Genomic DNA, 16,925 nt, shown 5'->3' with positions numbered 1-16,925 from the left:
GTAGTAAAAGGAAAGCAATAAGTGAAGGACAGGAAAATGAATATATGTAGCCACTCTTATTCCTCAATCCCTTGATTGTTCTAAGCCTTAACTGGGACTTTCATTTTATTTATTTATTTCTTATTGACATATAGTTGATGTACAATATTATATACAAATGTACAATATAGTGATTTGCAATTTTTAAAGGTTGTACTCTATTGATAGTTATTATAAAATATTGGCTATATTCCCTGTGTTGTACAATAAATCCTTGTAGCTTATTTTATATATAATAGTTTTTACCTCTTAATCCTCTACCGCTATGTTGATCCTCTCCCTTTCTGTCTCCCCACTGGTAACCACTAGTTTGCTCTCCATATCTGTGAGTCTGCTTCCTTTTAGTTATATTTACTAGTTTGTTGTATGTTTTTAGATTCCACAGATAAGTGATATCATACAGTACTTTTCTTTCTCTGTTTGGCTTATTTCACTTAGCATAATACCCTCCAATTCCATCCATGTTGCTGCATATGGCAAATTTTCATTCGTTTCTATAGATGAGTATTAGTCCATTGCATATATCTATATCACATCTTCTTTATCCATTCATTTGTTGATGGACACTTAGGTTGCTTGCATATCTTGGCAACTGTAAATAATGCTGCTATAAATTTTGAAGTAAATTCTTGTTTCCTCTTATCTTTTTTTCTGTTATGCATATTAATGTCTTTGAAATTGAAACATTTCAGTAGCAAATTTAAAGGACAAAAGAATCATGTCAGTTATAAATGGTTTAAATGGCATATCACTGTTTGTATTGCATAATCTGTGGACTCTCTCTGGATGGAAATTTATTGCAAGTTTGCCAAATATATGATCATTTACCTGTGTCTTTTTTTTTTTTTTTTTTTTTTTTTTTTTGCGGTACACGGGCCTCTCACTGTTGTGGCCTCTCCTGCTGCAGAGCACAGGCTCTGAATGTGCAGGCTCAGCAGCCATGGCTCACGGGTCCAGCCGTTCCGTGGCATGTGGGATCTTCCCGGACCAGGGCACGAACCCACATCCCCTGCATCGGCAGGTGGACTCTCAACCACTGTGCCACCAGGGAAGCCCTATCTGTGTCTTCTTGTTTATGCAGGAATTGAAATGCACTGCAATGTTATAAATTATATTTAATACATAGTAAGTGCCCACTTATACACGATAAGAATCTATATGGCATGATTACCATTCTTCAGTATTTTATAAATTAAAAAGAACAACTGATGACTCAGAATGATGCACATAACATATTTTACAATGTCATTTTTAAGAGACATTGGAATTCAGAGAAGCCTGAAGTGACTGAATACTGGAAAAGCATGGGAGTATTTCATGGGCAGAGACTTTATTAACACATAATATATAACTAATTAGAAGAAAATAGGAAAGGTCAGGTGAGAAATATATGTGGAAAATTAAAAAGATACATTGAATCATTTACCTTCCAATATGTGTGTGTATCTTCAATACATGCACTGAAGTAAATGTAACTTTGTAGAAAATATGTTATTTCCCTAAAAATAACAAATTAAAATAGCAGATAACAAAGCTGATGGATTCCATTTAGGGATAAATAGTTTTGTGACTTTCCATAGTCAATGATTGCATTTGATTGGAAACTATATTTCCATGATCATGATTCAGTGTATTCACACTGATAATAAATAAATCTTCCAAGGTATGTTTATGATATGAATAGTCAAATTAATATACTCAATCATCAGTACTTTTTAAAATTAACATTTGAAATGCAGCATATAATACAATAAATGATCAAAGACCAAGATTAAGTCCAGAGAGCATCAGATATGTAAAGTGTCTCATAAACTTAATCACCTAAATTTATTAAAAAATGAGTAAAGATGTAAAATAAGGAATCAAAAACATGAGAAAAGTATATGGCACTATAAACACTTAGAGTTTTATTTGATAAAATACCAAATAAAATTTATAGAAAACAAACAGTTAATTTTATAGTAATAAAAATGTAATGGAATGATGGTATAGTCAATACTACGAGGCAGAAGAGAGAATTTGTCAATTGGAAGATGAACCAGAAGAAATTACTCAAGAAGAAGAAAATTAAAAGGAATAAGAGAATATAAAAAACATTAAAAGAAATAGAAAATTGAATGATAATCCATACATTAGACATCCTTAAGCATATGCAAAGAATTCCATTAACTGCAATAGTAAACTATATGTTCTACCCAATTCTTCCTATTGAGGACAACTAAGAAAGTATGGCAAAATATTTTATCAAAATCTTCATAGAGTTAATAACAAAAATGAAGTATTATGAAGCTAATATCTGGGAGAAAGGGAATCCCAGAAAGCTGAGCCCAGCAACTGAAGCCACATTCCTCTCAGGATATCTGCTTATATTGAAAGACAGCTGAGCAAGGCTTTCCACAGACTCACAAGCCTGAGAAAACAGAAAAGCAGATTTTATTCTCAATCAAGAAGGAAAATTCCTAGTAAAAGCCCACTTTTTCAACCGGTATCACAAAATAAGGACAAATCAGAAACACAAGTTCTCACAAAGAATGAAGCTGAATTTTGAATCATCTTAATACTTGTTTGGATTCAAGGGATCTGTAAGTTCCAAAGTCCAGCCCTACTGCCTGAAGAAGCAAAAGTAAATCTCTGGAGACATACAATTTTATCCAGTCTTTAATTACCTCACATTTTTTGATATTTTCAAATTTCATGAAGGGCAATTAGACTGAGAACAGATTTCAAAATGATGGCAACAAGAGATATTGTCCAAATAGCTTCCAAATGGAGTATTTTTTAAAGGAAATATAAAATAGTAACATTATTAGTTAGACTGACAAATCTTACCATTAATAGATCCTTGTTGTCTGTTAGTAGATGAACATCCAAAGGATCAACTTTGAGAAAAAGAAATTGATTCTAGGACTGAGATGAGATAAACTAAACAATATTGAGCAAAGAAACTAGCACATAAGTAGATGTTTTATATAAGATAGCAGAATATCTATATAATTTGAATATATAAATTAATAATGATAAATAAGTAATAATTTACATTCATATACAAAAACAAAATACTGGACAGCAATAATGTACAAAGTGGAAAGTATTCTTTGGATTTAAGCATTCTGAATACCTTATAAAATTTAAGAAGGATGTAAAAAGTAGTAGTTAATCTCAGATTTTGATAAAAGGTTTTTAAAATTTTTTGAGCAGTTTTATTAGTAAAATTTTGTACATCTGGGAATCCAAACTTTTTCTTAATAATGGCAAACTATTTTCCTTATTCTGGCATCCAGAGATGTACACAACTTTCTCCTTTCCTGTCCAGCAAAAGCCCTGCTCCAATGGGAAGTTCTCATGTGTACAAAACAGAATTAAGGGACAGGAAATATTGACCAGGCCATGGAATGCTAAATAGGAAACACGGTAGCATTACAGAATGTCCTGTGTACGTTGAATTATCACTTTAGCTACATTGCTTTAGTAGTACTTTTATACTCTTTCCAAACAGTAAAAGCCTAAAAGCCTGAACAAATGGGCAAACACATGATTTCTGTTTCTTTTCTCATTGGAAATAAACACCAAGTATCATACAAAACCCTTCCTTGATGTACTACAATACTTTCTGGTGATTTAATATTGTTGAATCAGTTGTTTTATTTGTGAGAAATGATTCCTTCCTTATAGTACTTCACTAGAAATAAATGAACCATTTTATTCCCTGTACACCATAAATGCCGCCTACGCAATTAAGTGAAAACGCTAAAATGGAATCAAGGAAACCAGTAAAAATATGTGTGATAGTGTTTATGTATCTGAAAAATAAGAGGACAATTTCCTATCTTATACCCAATAACAACAAGTTTTAACACTCAAACCAGCATCAACCAATGTGTATAAATTTTGCTGACCTTGAAAAGAAAATGCATCTGCTAGAGAGTTTGCTATTACAAAGTTCTCAAGTAAGAAAGACAAAGTGTTATAATGCTGTATAATCTGCAACCACAAGGCAAGCCTTCTGTAGGAAAACAGACATGGTTCTAAAAATATTTAAAAGCTGCATAAACAAATATTCAGATCTATAAAATAAAGAGTATGAAAGCAAGAGACATAAAGTAACAAGCCAATTTCACAGTAAAATACAGGGCACAAAGCAAGAAAATGTGGGACAGGAAGAAGAGCATACAGAGCACAACTGAACTATTTCTTTGTCTTCCCTGGTTTAAGTTTATAACCAGTTTGTTCACGTAATTACCCACCATACTTCTAAGACACCACCAGGATTGATCATCATGCCTATACTCCCATTTACTTTAGATATCATTTAGTTGTTCAAGTGTCTCAGAGCATCCAATATCAGAGTGATACTTCTCCCAATTTGGCTTTGTACAACAACTAATCAGACCTAACTGTCCACCTATCCATGTTTTCTCAGACTCCTCCAATGTACTTCAGGGCATTTATAGTCTGTCATCAGCAACAACTTTTAAATCAACAACTTCTACTCAAAAAATCCCTCAATCTTCTTACTTTAATGTAAAACTTTTCTGCATCTTCTTCAACTGGTATTTATTCTTTATGCCAAACCCAATTGTGTGCCTAAAAGTATATTAGGAATCCTCCTTGCTGTTAAATCCAAAACATTTTTCCCCATTCTCCTCAGGTAATGCCTATCAACACACTTTACTACTTAGCATTATTTCTTCTTGTTGACATCTATGATCCACAGGTATTTCCATCTAAGTCACTGAGGACTTAACTCAGAGCAACCTCTCTACCACTATTCATTTACCATTGTACCATTGTAGGTGATTTTAATATCACTTAAATTCCCTGTCCTTTAGTGCCTTGATCTACTCATCCAAATATTCTCTGTCTACTCTCTCACTCTTTCCCAGAGTCTCATGCTCACCAATAAATGCATTGCCTCCAAAACACATATTTCCAACCTCCTACTTCCTCATCATCACTACCATTCCTTCCTATTTAATTAAGTTAGTATTTCTAGCTCAGATAATTTTTGATTCTCCAAGGACTTCCCAAAAATTATCTTACTATTTTCACTATGATAAGTTTTTTTATTTTTCCCACATTTAAATTTTTCTCTAGGCTCAATTCTAGTATCCATAATTGTAATCACACCTAATCAATTATCTTAACTACTTCACTACTTAGAAAATGCTAAACCTTGTTGTATTCAACTATTCCATTCTCTGTGTCTGAATCTGAGTTTTTGAATGGTTTTCCTCTGATGCTATCACTTCCCTGGTTTCCCTTATACTATCAGAATGAGCAGACCCCAGTACTACTTCCCAGTTACTTTTTCCCATTACCTTGCTTTTTGATCTTTCTATCTGAAATGATTTTATGTAGCTATTAAGATGCTTAGTATACATTCCTCCTTACTGTTGTGCAACATCATGAGGATAGGTAGCTATAGTCATTTGTATTACCACTATATAGGGAGATTAGAAGATTACCTGGCACAGAGGAATGTGTGAATTTATAAGATTTGAATAAACACATGGCCTCTTATTGAAGAATAATTGGCAGAAGATATGCACCATAGTTTTAATAAAATGTAATATCAGTTATTTATAATAAATCCTTTTCCCTGTATAATGAATCAGTGTCTTGTTACTAGTTAATTGCAAAATCTGTGGACATTGACTGGGTTTAAATCTTGAGACTATAATCTACTAGTTGTCTTATTTATCTTGAGCAAGTTATCTTTCTGAATCCTATTTTTCTCGTATGTTAAGCAAAATTTTTTGAAAACAAATAGAGGAGGGATAACAAAGTTATCTAACTCTTAGGGATGTTTTGAGACTTAAACGAGATAATGCATGCAAATAATCAAAAACTCTTAACAACTAATTGAAAGATGTGATGTGTGTAAGAAAGATTTGTGACTGCTGAAATTAACAAAGATAAGGGGGAAATAGATTGTAATCATTTCCAAGACAGAGTGCATGGGCAAATTGAGCCAGGTAAGAAATAAATACTGTGATACAGTGTCTATTTGCCTACATCTTCTTCATGTGTTCATGTTATTTACTTTGCAGTAAGTTACTGTTTCTCAGTGGTGCAAAGTGATCATGCTCATAAAAAATGTGTAAGAACAATTGTAAATTTCACACTATGCTAATATAATTCTCCTATTTATCAATCATATATGAACTCACTAGAGTTACAGAAACTAATAGAGCAAATAAATAATAGAGTATGAATAATGTCACAGTCAAAACACAGTTGCTCTTCAACAGGGACAAAACCAAGGAAACATTCCTCACCCCACACCTCAAATTATACATTAAATAGATTTTTCTTTGCCGCCACCAAGATGAACATACACACATACACGCAGAGTATGAGGACATTATGAGAATCTTCTGTGCCATAAGAAGCTTGAACCTGATGCTGGAGGTAGTTAGGTAGTAAGGACAAGATACTAGAGTAGGTCAATATATGAGAAAATGTATCCAACAGGAGTCTATGCAGGTATCTAGATTAAAAATTACAGATTAAAAATTACAAAGACTTAAACTGTGGTTATGAGAATTACGGTGATTTGCAGATTTCAAATATACCAATGGTATCAAATTGGTAATTTTTTCAGTAGTAGTCACTTATTTATTAATCAGAGGCCCCTTTCAGAAAATCGCATTGTAATTTCTGAACACAATCTAAGAATTTACATATGGCTTTATGTACACATGCCTGCACAGCCAGACCTATATACAAACAAACACAAATAGTTGCTCTTATAATTGAGATATTTCACCTTTTTTGGGATTAGGAAAGTTTACATTAATTTGTCATTCCCCAAACCCAATAGCTTCAAATATAAACAAAATGCTTAGGATATATATGACTTCTCATTATCAAACTACTACAATTACTGAGAAATCCAAACACAGTTTTCAGCTAAGGCAGATAAACAGTTCATAAGGTGAAAATCTTCCATGTCAATAAACCCTAGAACTTTTTAAATGACATTTTTATATCACAAGATGATTTAATATGAAGTACATTTTATTATATATTGTCCCAAAGATTACTTCTTTTCAGTTTTCACCAATTGTTAAGACTTGGAAAAAACCTTGAATGTTTCCAGATTGAGTCTATTCCCCCAGGTATGTGTGTCAAAATTCTAATGAATTGCTCTTAGGTGTCTGCAGTATGTACAAGATATTGAGATGCCAGATTGGCTGTTTAATATACAGTTGAAAGTTCTAAGAAGGAGACAGTTTTGATTTCTTTTATTCATTAGTGATATTTTCTAAGCCATGGGAATTGTTGAGAACATAACATAAGAGAAAGAAATGTAGAATTAAAAGGGGAAATTGTTGAAAATAGAATCTGAGAAGTAATGAATATTTAAGAGTCCAAAAAATGATGAGCGGTCCTCAAAGGAGTCTGGGAACAAGAAGTTTTAGAGATGACAAAAGTCATATATAATGTCTTAAAATCAAATGGGCAGAGAGTTAAAATCAACAAACAAATGAAGACAATCAAAGAGAAGAATGGTGTATTAGGTCAAATGCAACTGAGAGTTCAAGTTACACATGACCAAAAATGATCCATCGCCTCAGCAAAACAGAAACTGCCAGTGACCTTAGACAGGTCTTTGGCATGCTGACAAAGAAAACTATTTTGAAGTGACTGCTAAGTGATGGACAGAAGAAGGAGTGATGGTATTGCTAGAAGTGGTTTGTAAGTTGAGATATTCTTTTTTATTTATTATTTTAAAATTTTTATTTATTTATTTTATATAGCAGGTTCTTATTAGTTATCTATTTTATACAGATATTCTTTTTTTAAACACCTTTATTGGAATATAATTGCTTTACAATGGTGTGTTAGTTTCGGCTTTATAACAAAGTGAATCAGTTATACATATACATATGTTCCCATATCTCTTCCCTCTTGCATCTCCCTCCCTCCCACCCTCCCTATCCTAACCCTCTAGGGTGGGACAAAGCGCCAAGCTGATCTCCCTGTGCTATGCAGCTGCTTCCCACTAGCTATCTATTTTACGTTTGGTAATGTATATATGTCCATGCCACTCTCTCACTTTGTCACACCTTACCCTTCCCCCTCCCCATATCCTCAAGTCCATTCTCTAGTAGGTCTGTGTCTTTATTCCCGTCTTGCCCCAGGTTCTTCATGACCTTTTTTTTTTTCTCTCTTAGATTCCATATATACGTGTTAGCATATGGTATTTGTTTTTCTCTTTCTGACTTACTTCACTCTGTATGACAGACTCTAGGTCCATCCACCTCACTACAAATAACTCAATTTTGTTTCTTTTTATGGCTGAGTAATATACCATTGTATATATGTGCCACATCTTCTTTATCCATTCATGTTGATGGACACTTAGGTTGCTTCCATGTCCTGGCTATTGTAAATAGAGCTGCAATGAACATGGTGGTACATGACTCTTTTTGAATTATGGTTTTCTCAGGGTATATGCCCAGTAGTGGAATTGCTGGGTCATATGGTAGTTCTATTTGTAGTTTTTTAAGGAACCTCCATACTGTTCTCCATAGTGGCTGTATCAATTTACATTCCCACCAGCAGTGCAAGAGTGTTCCCTTTTCTCCATACCCTCTCCAGCATTTATTGTTTCTAGATTTTTTGATGATGGCCATTCTGACAGGTGTGAGATGATATCTCATTGTAGTTTTGATTTGCATTTCTCTAATGATTAGTGATGTTGAGCATTCTTTCATGTGTTTGTTGGCAACCTGTATATCTTCTTTGGAGAAATGTCTATTTAGGTCTTCTGCCCACTTTTGGATTGGGTTGTTTGTTTTCTTTGATATTGAGCTGCATGAGCTGCTTGTAAATTTTGGAGATTAATCCTTTGTCATTTGATTCATCAGATACTCTTGATAAAAGAATAAAGAGGAAACATCTGAAGATATAAGGAGAATGAGAGTAAAGGAATAAATCTCATTTATTTAAACGATATGGAGAGAGGATTGCACAGTGGAGCTAAGAATTTGATATGGATCAACCAGAAAGAGAGCAATTTAGGTAAAGTACAAAAAAAAATCAATGTTAAGCTAGATGATAAATCCAAAGACAGGTGGTGTTCTAGAGACTGTGTATCTCCCTGAGTTCCAGAAATTGGAAGTCCTGAAGCAAAAGAGAGAGATGTTTAGAATAATAGATGGTCAAGAGATTTGTTCAGAGTTTCAAATATTGAAATTAACTTCTAACTAATGACAAATCTCATGGTATTGATAAGGGGGTAAGTAGCTAAAGCAGAGTGGAAGTGAAAATAGCAGAAAATCAAGGAGTTCTGGGACTAGCATACTGGATGGTTATTATTTTAGGTGTAATTTTCAATGAAATGCCAGAACTTCGAATGAAGGTGAAATTTTAGTCAGATTCTAGAGCCATCAAAGAAAATAGAGAAAGGTTATGTAGGTAAGTACAAAATAAAGAGGAATGAAATGTAGTAAACTAGAATAACATGAATCTTACAGAAGGTGAAGTTTTATGTGAAAGAAAATTTAATGACTTAAATTTTAAAAGTTAGCTAGATGAATGATGTACTGTGGATTATGACAAAATATAGGAATTTTACTTGATGAACATACAGTCAACCTCAAATTATACTATAGATATGTCTATGTAAAATATTCTTTTTAGATTAAATCATTTTACTTTTGACTCTCCTACATTACTTAGGTACAGCCCAGAAATGACCAAGATAGGCTTTTAGACTCAAGTGATACTGTAATAGGGAATTAAGATATTCTCTTGTTAAGAACATATAGATATAACAAGTAGTAACGTGTTAATCATAATATATTTGTATTATATATACATTATTTGGGGTTTCTGAAAATCTTTTGTCTATACTAAATAAGTTAGCCAGGAAAGATTGCTTAATTCATACAAATGCATTTCATAATTTTCTGAAAAGACTTTAGAACATCTCTATACTTTCCCAGCTCTATGGTGGAAAAGATAAATATTTTAACAATATGTTCAATTGATGATACACCTTGCCCTAACATCTAATCATACACACACACACACACACACACACACACCCCCTAAGTTCTGTATATTAAAATGCACAGAATACTTATATAATACTGCATAATGCTACCCTATAATCATTTAGATGGTACTATGAATAAAAGCTGTTTCAGTGTGGCTTTATTTGACAGTTTATTCTAACTCATTTCAAGAGAGAACTAGTACTCATTAAAATATATGGTGAGGGCTTCCCTGGCGGCACAGTTGTTGGGAATCCGCCTGCCAATGCAGGGGACATTGGTTCGAGCCCTGGTCCAGGAAGATTCCACATGCCGCAGAGCAACTGAGCCCATGCACCACAACTGCTGAGCCAGTGCTCTGGAGCCCACAAGCTAGAGCCTGCTTGCTGCAGCTACTGAAGCCCGTGCTCCTAGAGCCTGTGCTTCGCAACAGGAGAGGCCACCTCAATGAGAGGCCCCTGCACCACAGCAAAGAGTGGCCCCTGCTCGCCACAACTAGAGAAAGCCTGTGTGCAGCAATGAAGACCCAATGCAGCCAAAAATAAATTAAATAAATAAATTTATTTTAAAAAATAAAATAAACTATATGGTGAAAAGATAAGAGTGCTATTCAGGGTGATATTTGGTAACTATTAAAAATTAAATATTACTGATTTATATAAATATTGGGATTATAATTTTGTAAAGCATTATGCCCCTGAAAATGTTTAGAATTCAAATTTATGAACCCTAAAAATAAATGAAAGGGATGTCAAGAAGTTATCTTCTGAGAATTATGAATGAAAGAAGAGAGAAATCATGATACAAAATAAATGACCATGGGAACATTTTTAAAGTAGAAGTAATTCTCTAAGATTTAAATTTCTAAGATTTAGATATTTAAAAAAGAAAATATATAAAATATCTATATGAGAGAAAACAGCTCTATAAATTTATTAATAATATGTGAGTAGAAGCTAAAATTTTAAAAATGACAAAGACAATTGAAATGGTGAGAATCCTATATCCATTCCTTATACCAGGATATATTCCAGATACCAAAAATATTTTATGTAAAAAACAAAACCATAACTTACAAGTGTAAAAATAAAACATCAGTAACATTTTTAAAGTTTGGAGGATGAAAAAAATAATTCTAAGCTACATAAAACAGAAAATATGAAATATGTAATTGGCAAATTTAGATTTATAAGATTTATTTTTTCCAGAAGAAAATAAAAAACAGTGAATGTGGCCTGTACACCAATTAGTAAAGACATATATTATTAAGGCAATAAAAACATCTGAATAAACAAAAATGTGGGTAAAGACCTTGAATGGGCAATATCCAGAAAAAATACATATAAATCACAAACAAGAGTATGAAAAACTTCTCTAGTGATCCAATACATGGAATCTAATACTAAATGAAATTGTTTTTCCAATCCTTAATTACTAAAAATTGATATCTGTGAATATCCAGGGTTATTGAGAAAAGGGAAAAAAGACATTCTGAAGTATTGTTTTGAGTCTGTAAATTAGGAGGGTAAATTTTGCAATAATGTATTACATCAATAATGAATACATCAATGCATAGTACATGGTAAATGTTCAATAAATATTTTTCAACATTCAACAAATATTGCTGAATAAACAAACATAATATTGCTTTATTATGGAAACAGTTAGGTATGTATCCAGAGAATGTGTATTGCTCATCCAAGCAAATGTATATCTCCAGTAATTTTTTTTTTTTTTTTTTTTTTTTTGCGGTACGCGGGCCTCTCACTGTTGTGGCCTCTCGCGTTGTGGAGCACAGGCTCCAGACGCGCAGGCTCAGCAGCCGTGGCTCACGAGTCCAGCTGCTCCGTGGCATGTGGGATCTTCCCGGACCAGGGCACGAACCCGTGTCCCCTGCATTGGCAGGCGGACTCTCAACCACTGCGCCACCAGGGAAGCCCACGGGAAGTTTTTTTTAAGTTTCCTGAAATCTTAAAAAAAGATCCACATAGTTTTAGGCAGAATGTCACCTGGACTTGTATAATTCTTTATTTTTCATCTCAGTTTTCAAAGCAAGGTTTAATTCTTCTGTGAGACCTTTGTGAGAAGATGAGAATGACTAGAGTGTGGTGTATAGAGACATGAGTATGAAAATCACTGAAGCTCTCCAGGAGAGACTTCAAGATACAAACAAGAATGATAATTACAAGTGTTAATGAATAAATAAATGGAGATAAAGAAAGACTAGTGGAGGATTTGCAGCTGAGGGCTTTTCACCATTTTGGTACATGAAATAAGAAGAGGAGAAATAGGTCAAAGTATATATTTGTATGTGTATGCATATATATAATCTATAATTTTATCTCTTTTTCATGAAAACCATTGCTCTTTCCCTTTTGCCTTAACAGCTAATATTATGACTGTAGTTTCCTCCCCTTTCCACCTCTTCACCAGTCTGATTGTTATGGTGTCACCAAGGTAATCTAAAATATGACTCATAACAAAGCAGAACTGAAAAATTATGAGCCTTAGAAGAGCATAAGATAGTCATTTTATAGGACAAGAAAAATCAGAGTAAAGAAAGTTCTAAAATAGAGCTAAGAAAAATGTTACACTAACACAAGTCAGAGAAATAGGAGGAAGACAAGAAATCAAGTTTAGTCAGAACACCTAAGAGAAGAAAGGATAGAGATAAATGACATGTAGAGAGAATTTTCCCCTCAGGAAACCTAGTCTTCTGATAAGAGTTATATATATATATATATATATTATTTTCTTTTCTTTACAAGATTAACAATTCCTATTATAACTCCACGGCCTAAAAATAAACATCATCCAAAACATCTTAATAAAAAATGATTTGGTGTCAAAAAGTAAAGAAGTAACTGTAAAAACCTTACTGTTACAAAACTGTAGTTATAAAACAACTGTAGATATAAAACTACATATATAATATATATTTTTATGTTAAAATAATTTATGAATTTGAACAAAGTATTCAATATTGGTCAATCTTAAAATATGCTAAAAACATGAAATATTAAGGCAATCAACACATAATTTTTTTTACCATTATATATACAGTCACATATTGTTAGATTTAGCAATATTTTTTTATTTCCTTTCACCGTTTGGCAAATGCATTAAGCATAATGTCCAATTTAATTCACTTCTAGATATTTCTCTGTAATGTGATACAGAAAAAAATGTTTTTGTGTTTCTGTACTTTGTAAAACCTGAAGACCAATACGTCTTTGAAATACACTATAATAAATACAAGATCTTCTGAATCTTATTTTTCTTTAAGTGATGGGTATACTTTTAAAGTAAAGGTAATTTTGAAAAAGTAGAAAAAGTTACAATTTATTTAAAGCTGATAAAGTTTAGAACTGTGCTTCAAAAAGTGAATAAAATAATAGGGGTCAAGAAATCCTTAAGTCTTGATACAGGTATTAAAACTAACCATATTATCATCATATTTTCAACTGTCCAGTTCTGAAACTGGATGTTACTAGGATTTTTCACAAGCTATTACACCTCACTTTCCTAATTACTAGAAAAGGCTCTAGACCACATAAATGTAGAACTGGTTCTAAAATTTTAAGTCACTGTATAATTATGTCTATATGTAGATACAAACTAACATAAAAATAGTCATAATATCACACATCAAGGTGACTGCACATTCTTTCTAAACATACATTAGCTTTTGACTAACTTCCTTGTTTCCAGACAGTGATAGAAATAATATATTCTTACATTGTCATTATTAACTTAAATGAAATAATTTTGTTGTATCTTTCTGCTTTATAGCAAAAAAGTCTTTTTTAAATGTCTTCGCACTTATTACTACAATCTAAACTTTCTGAAACTTTACTAGATAAAATTACTAAGTCTTTCAAAGGATGGAAATTCAATTGCTAGCTTAACAAAACAAATGCATTTAGAATGTAAATAAACTGGAAATACTTGAAATAACCAGGGTAACATCTTTCACATATGTACTAAGGTAGAAATTTTGAGTTTTCAATAATTTAGAAAATATTGGCATAAATATACAGAGAATTTAATTACCAAGCTAAAAGTTAGAGAATTAATCCACAACAGATCTCTGCACTTCACTTGTTTTATTCTTTTTTCTCTACTATAATGCATTTCTGGTTCTCTTCTGCATATCCAAATCCTACATGTCCTTATGGCAAAATATCAAAACTCACCTGCCTCAAGAATTTTAAACTGGCTAAGCATATTTCAAATAATTCTGTTTCATCCTGTATCTGCTTTATGTTCCTATTAAAAATTCTAAATAGAGCTTTCCCCAAATATTTATAAATTTTATATACATTGACTACTTGGGTTTTATTTTTATATTCTTTATATATATATATATATATATATATATATATAAAATCTTCTTCATGAGCAATTTTTTGAAGGCTAATAAGATGTCTTCTATCTTCATTTGATTATTCATTATGCCTAGCATAATGTCATATACACAAAAAGTATTCAGCAAATAGTCTACATTTTTCCTGAAAGAAAATAATGAAAATAATAAAACAGTTCTACCAATTTTACTCTCAAGTATTGTTAAACAATTTGATGTATTAAATTGTGAGCTTTAACTATTTTCAGAAAAGAAATGTTGTTCAACTAAATCCAAAAGTATTAAAAATGCTCCTTAGCAAAATCCACAGAATGTACAACACCAAAAATGAATCCTAATGCAAACTGTGGACTTTGGGTAATTATGATGTGTCAATGTAAGTTTGGGGGGGTGTACAAATGTACGACTCTGTATGCTTGTGGTGGAGAATGCTGTACCCCTATGGGGCAGGTGTATATGGGAACTCTGTATTTTCTGCATAATTTTTCTGTGAATCTAAAACTGCTCTAAAAATTTAGTTACTTAAAAATTGTTACCTAATAATTATAGACATTATCACTATGTTAACAATTATAGCTAAACTAATTGAAAAGTTGTAAAAATAAAAGAAATCTCATATAATTATTTCCCGATAAATAGTAACAGGAGATCTCTTAATGAGATCTCTTAAATCTAGCTATTAAAATTAAATAACAATTTAAATGCATTGTTTAAAGAATTTCTATGTGGAAGATATTTGACCAGTATAAATACTGAAGTAAAAATTTGCTCTATATTTGCTTAAATGTAAAGAAATATCTTATATTGATTAATGCCTTTCACATATAGGAAGTTTCTTGTTAGTATGAAAAAAGTTCAAATAAAAAACTGAAAGAGTGTTGAAGATTAAAATGTGAATTAGAAAGTTAGATATGAAAATGTTCACAATGAAGAAGTGTTTAGAATAGAATAGAATATTTCTGAGTTCCATGTAAAAATATGATTTCCACACACTCTTTCCAGCGTAATATTGAACTTATTCTTACAGGTAAATCTTAAGCAATTTGAGAAAAAAAAGACTGTAATATAAATTCAAAATTGTGTATAAAACTTACATGCTTTGTGAAATTTTTGTTTCACGTCATGAATAGTAGATTTTTGTGTCACCTGAAAAATAAAATAGAATTATAAGGAAAATGTGTTCATTTGTTTGCTACATATTTGTTTAAGAAGAAAACATAATTTAATATATTCAAAATGTAAAATAAGTACAAAATAGCCAGCTTGTTTTGTTTAGCTCTTTAGGCACTACTGCTTTGACAACCTTGAAAATTTTCATCAGTATAGCTTTTTCCAAAGTTTTATATTTGTATATAATAATAATAGTATAATCATGTGAGTCCATCCAAATTTTTATCTCAAAATATACTTTTGAATTTTCTCTGCCCATATTATTAAATTTCTGGTTTCCAAATTGATGAGACTATCAATTAAAAGTATGAGTAAATGCAAAAAGAGAAAAAATATATAGTAAAAGAGTTTATCAGAGGAGGCCAGGGATATAAAATTGATTTACATGGACAAAAGAGGGAAATGTTTACTTCAAAATATTATAAGAAAAAAAATATATCCTATCTAAACCCTGTAGTTAGTTATGTTTTTAAAACTTCCATCCAAAAATATAATAGGTCCATCAAGAATCTATGTTAGATACCTTTTTTTTTGGAATCTTTAAGTATATTATTGTTATTTGATCCTAATCTACTAAAATTACCTCTTTCTAATGTTAGAAAAGTGCATAAGGGAAAAATATTTCTTCATCTAAATAGGAAAATTCATGATAAGAGTTTTATCCAAACACCTCAAGCCATCACAGTACTTTTTGACTTTCTGATTTTGTTCATATCAAACTTGCCAACTGAAATTCCCCTCTGCCTCTGATTCTTCACTGGCTTATGAAAAACCCAACAATCCTTCAAAGTCTACATCAAAGACATTTTCATGATCATGCAAGTCAAATTTATTTCCTTTCTCTAAACATGTATAGAATATTGCATACATTATTTTATTTTTTGCTACACTAAAAATCTTCTTATGGCTATTTTGGAGGACAAAATGAAAAAAAAGTGCATAAAGGGATGCCACATAATAATACTCCAGGCAGTTCTTATTAACATTATTATATTATATTTAATATTGTATTATATATCAAAAGCATGATGATGAATTCATTTCTTTTACTATATTCCACTCTCTCCCATAACCAAGTGTGTGATATACCATTCAGAATTTTTTTCTTATTTTTTCTATTTATATAGTTTACTAACAAGAAAGTTCTAAGATTTGGGCAATGAAAAATGATATTAATTTCCAGTTATGTTATGCTTTAAATAACAAAAGAACCCTAAATGATTCTGTTACTATGAAATTTTAAATTGTTCATAGCACTGTCCTTTTCTGGAATATGTTAGGAAATATTTGAAAAAGTTTTTAGAGAGGGTAATATATATTTATTTGTGTGAACATGTCATATT

General features: G+C 31.7%; 1 protein-coding gene across 1 annotated transcript in view; it reads right to left on the bottom strand.

Moving 5' to 3' along the window:
* TECRL (trans-2,3-enoyl-CoA reductase like) overlaps positions 1 to 16,925 on the bottom strand; it is a 92,199-nt gene that overhangs the window by 50,432 nt on the left and 24,842 nt on the right. The window contains exon 2 of the mRNA XM_060011737.1: positions 15,507 to 15,558. Coding sequence (XP_059867720.1) covers positions 15,507 to 15,558 — 52 coding nt within the window. The remainder of the gene's footprint in view (positions 1 to 15,506; positions 15,559 to 16,925) is intronic.

Source organism: Delphinus delphis, chromosome 5 (genome assembly GCF_949987515.2).
Source record: "Delphinus delphis chromosome 5, mDelDel1.2, whole genome shotgun sequence".
Taxonomy (NCBI): Eukaryota; Metazoa; Chordata; class Mammalia; order Artiodactyla; family Delphinidae; genus Delphinus; species Delphinus delphis.
Note: the sequence above shows the minus strand (reverse complement) of the source record. Positions and strands in the feature narration are given on the sequence as shown.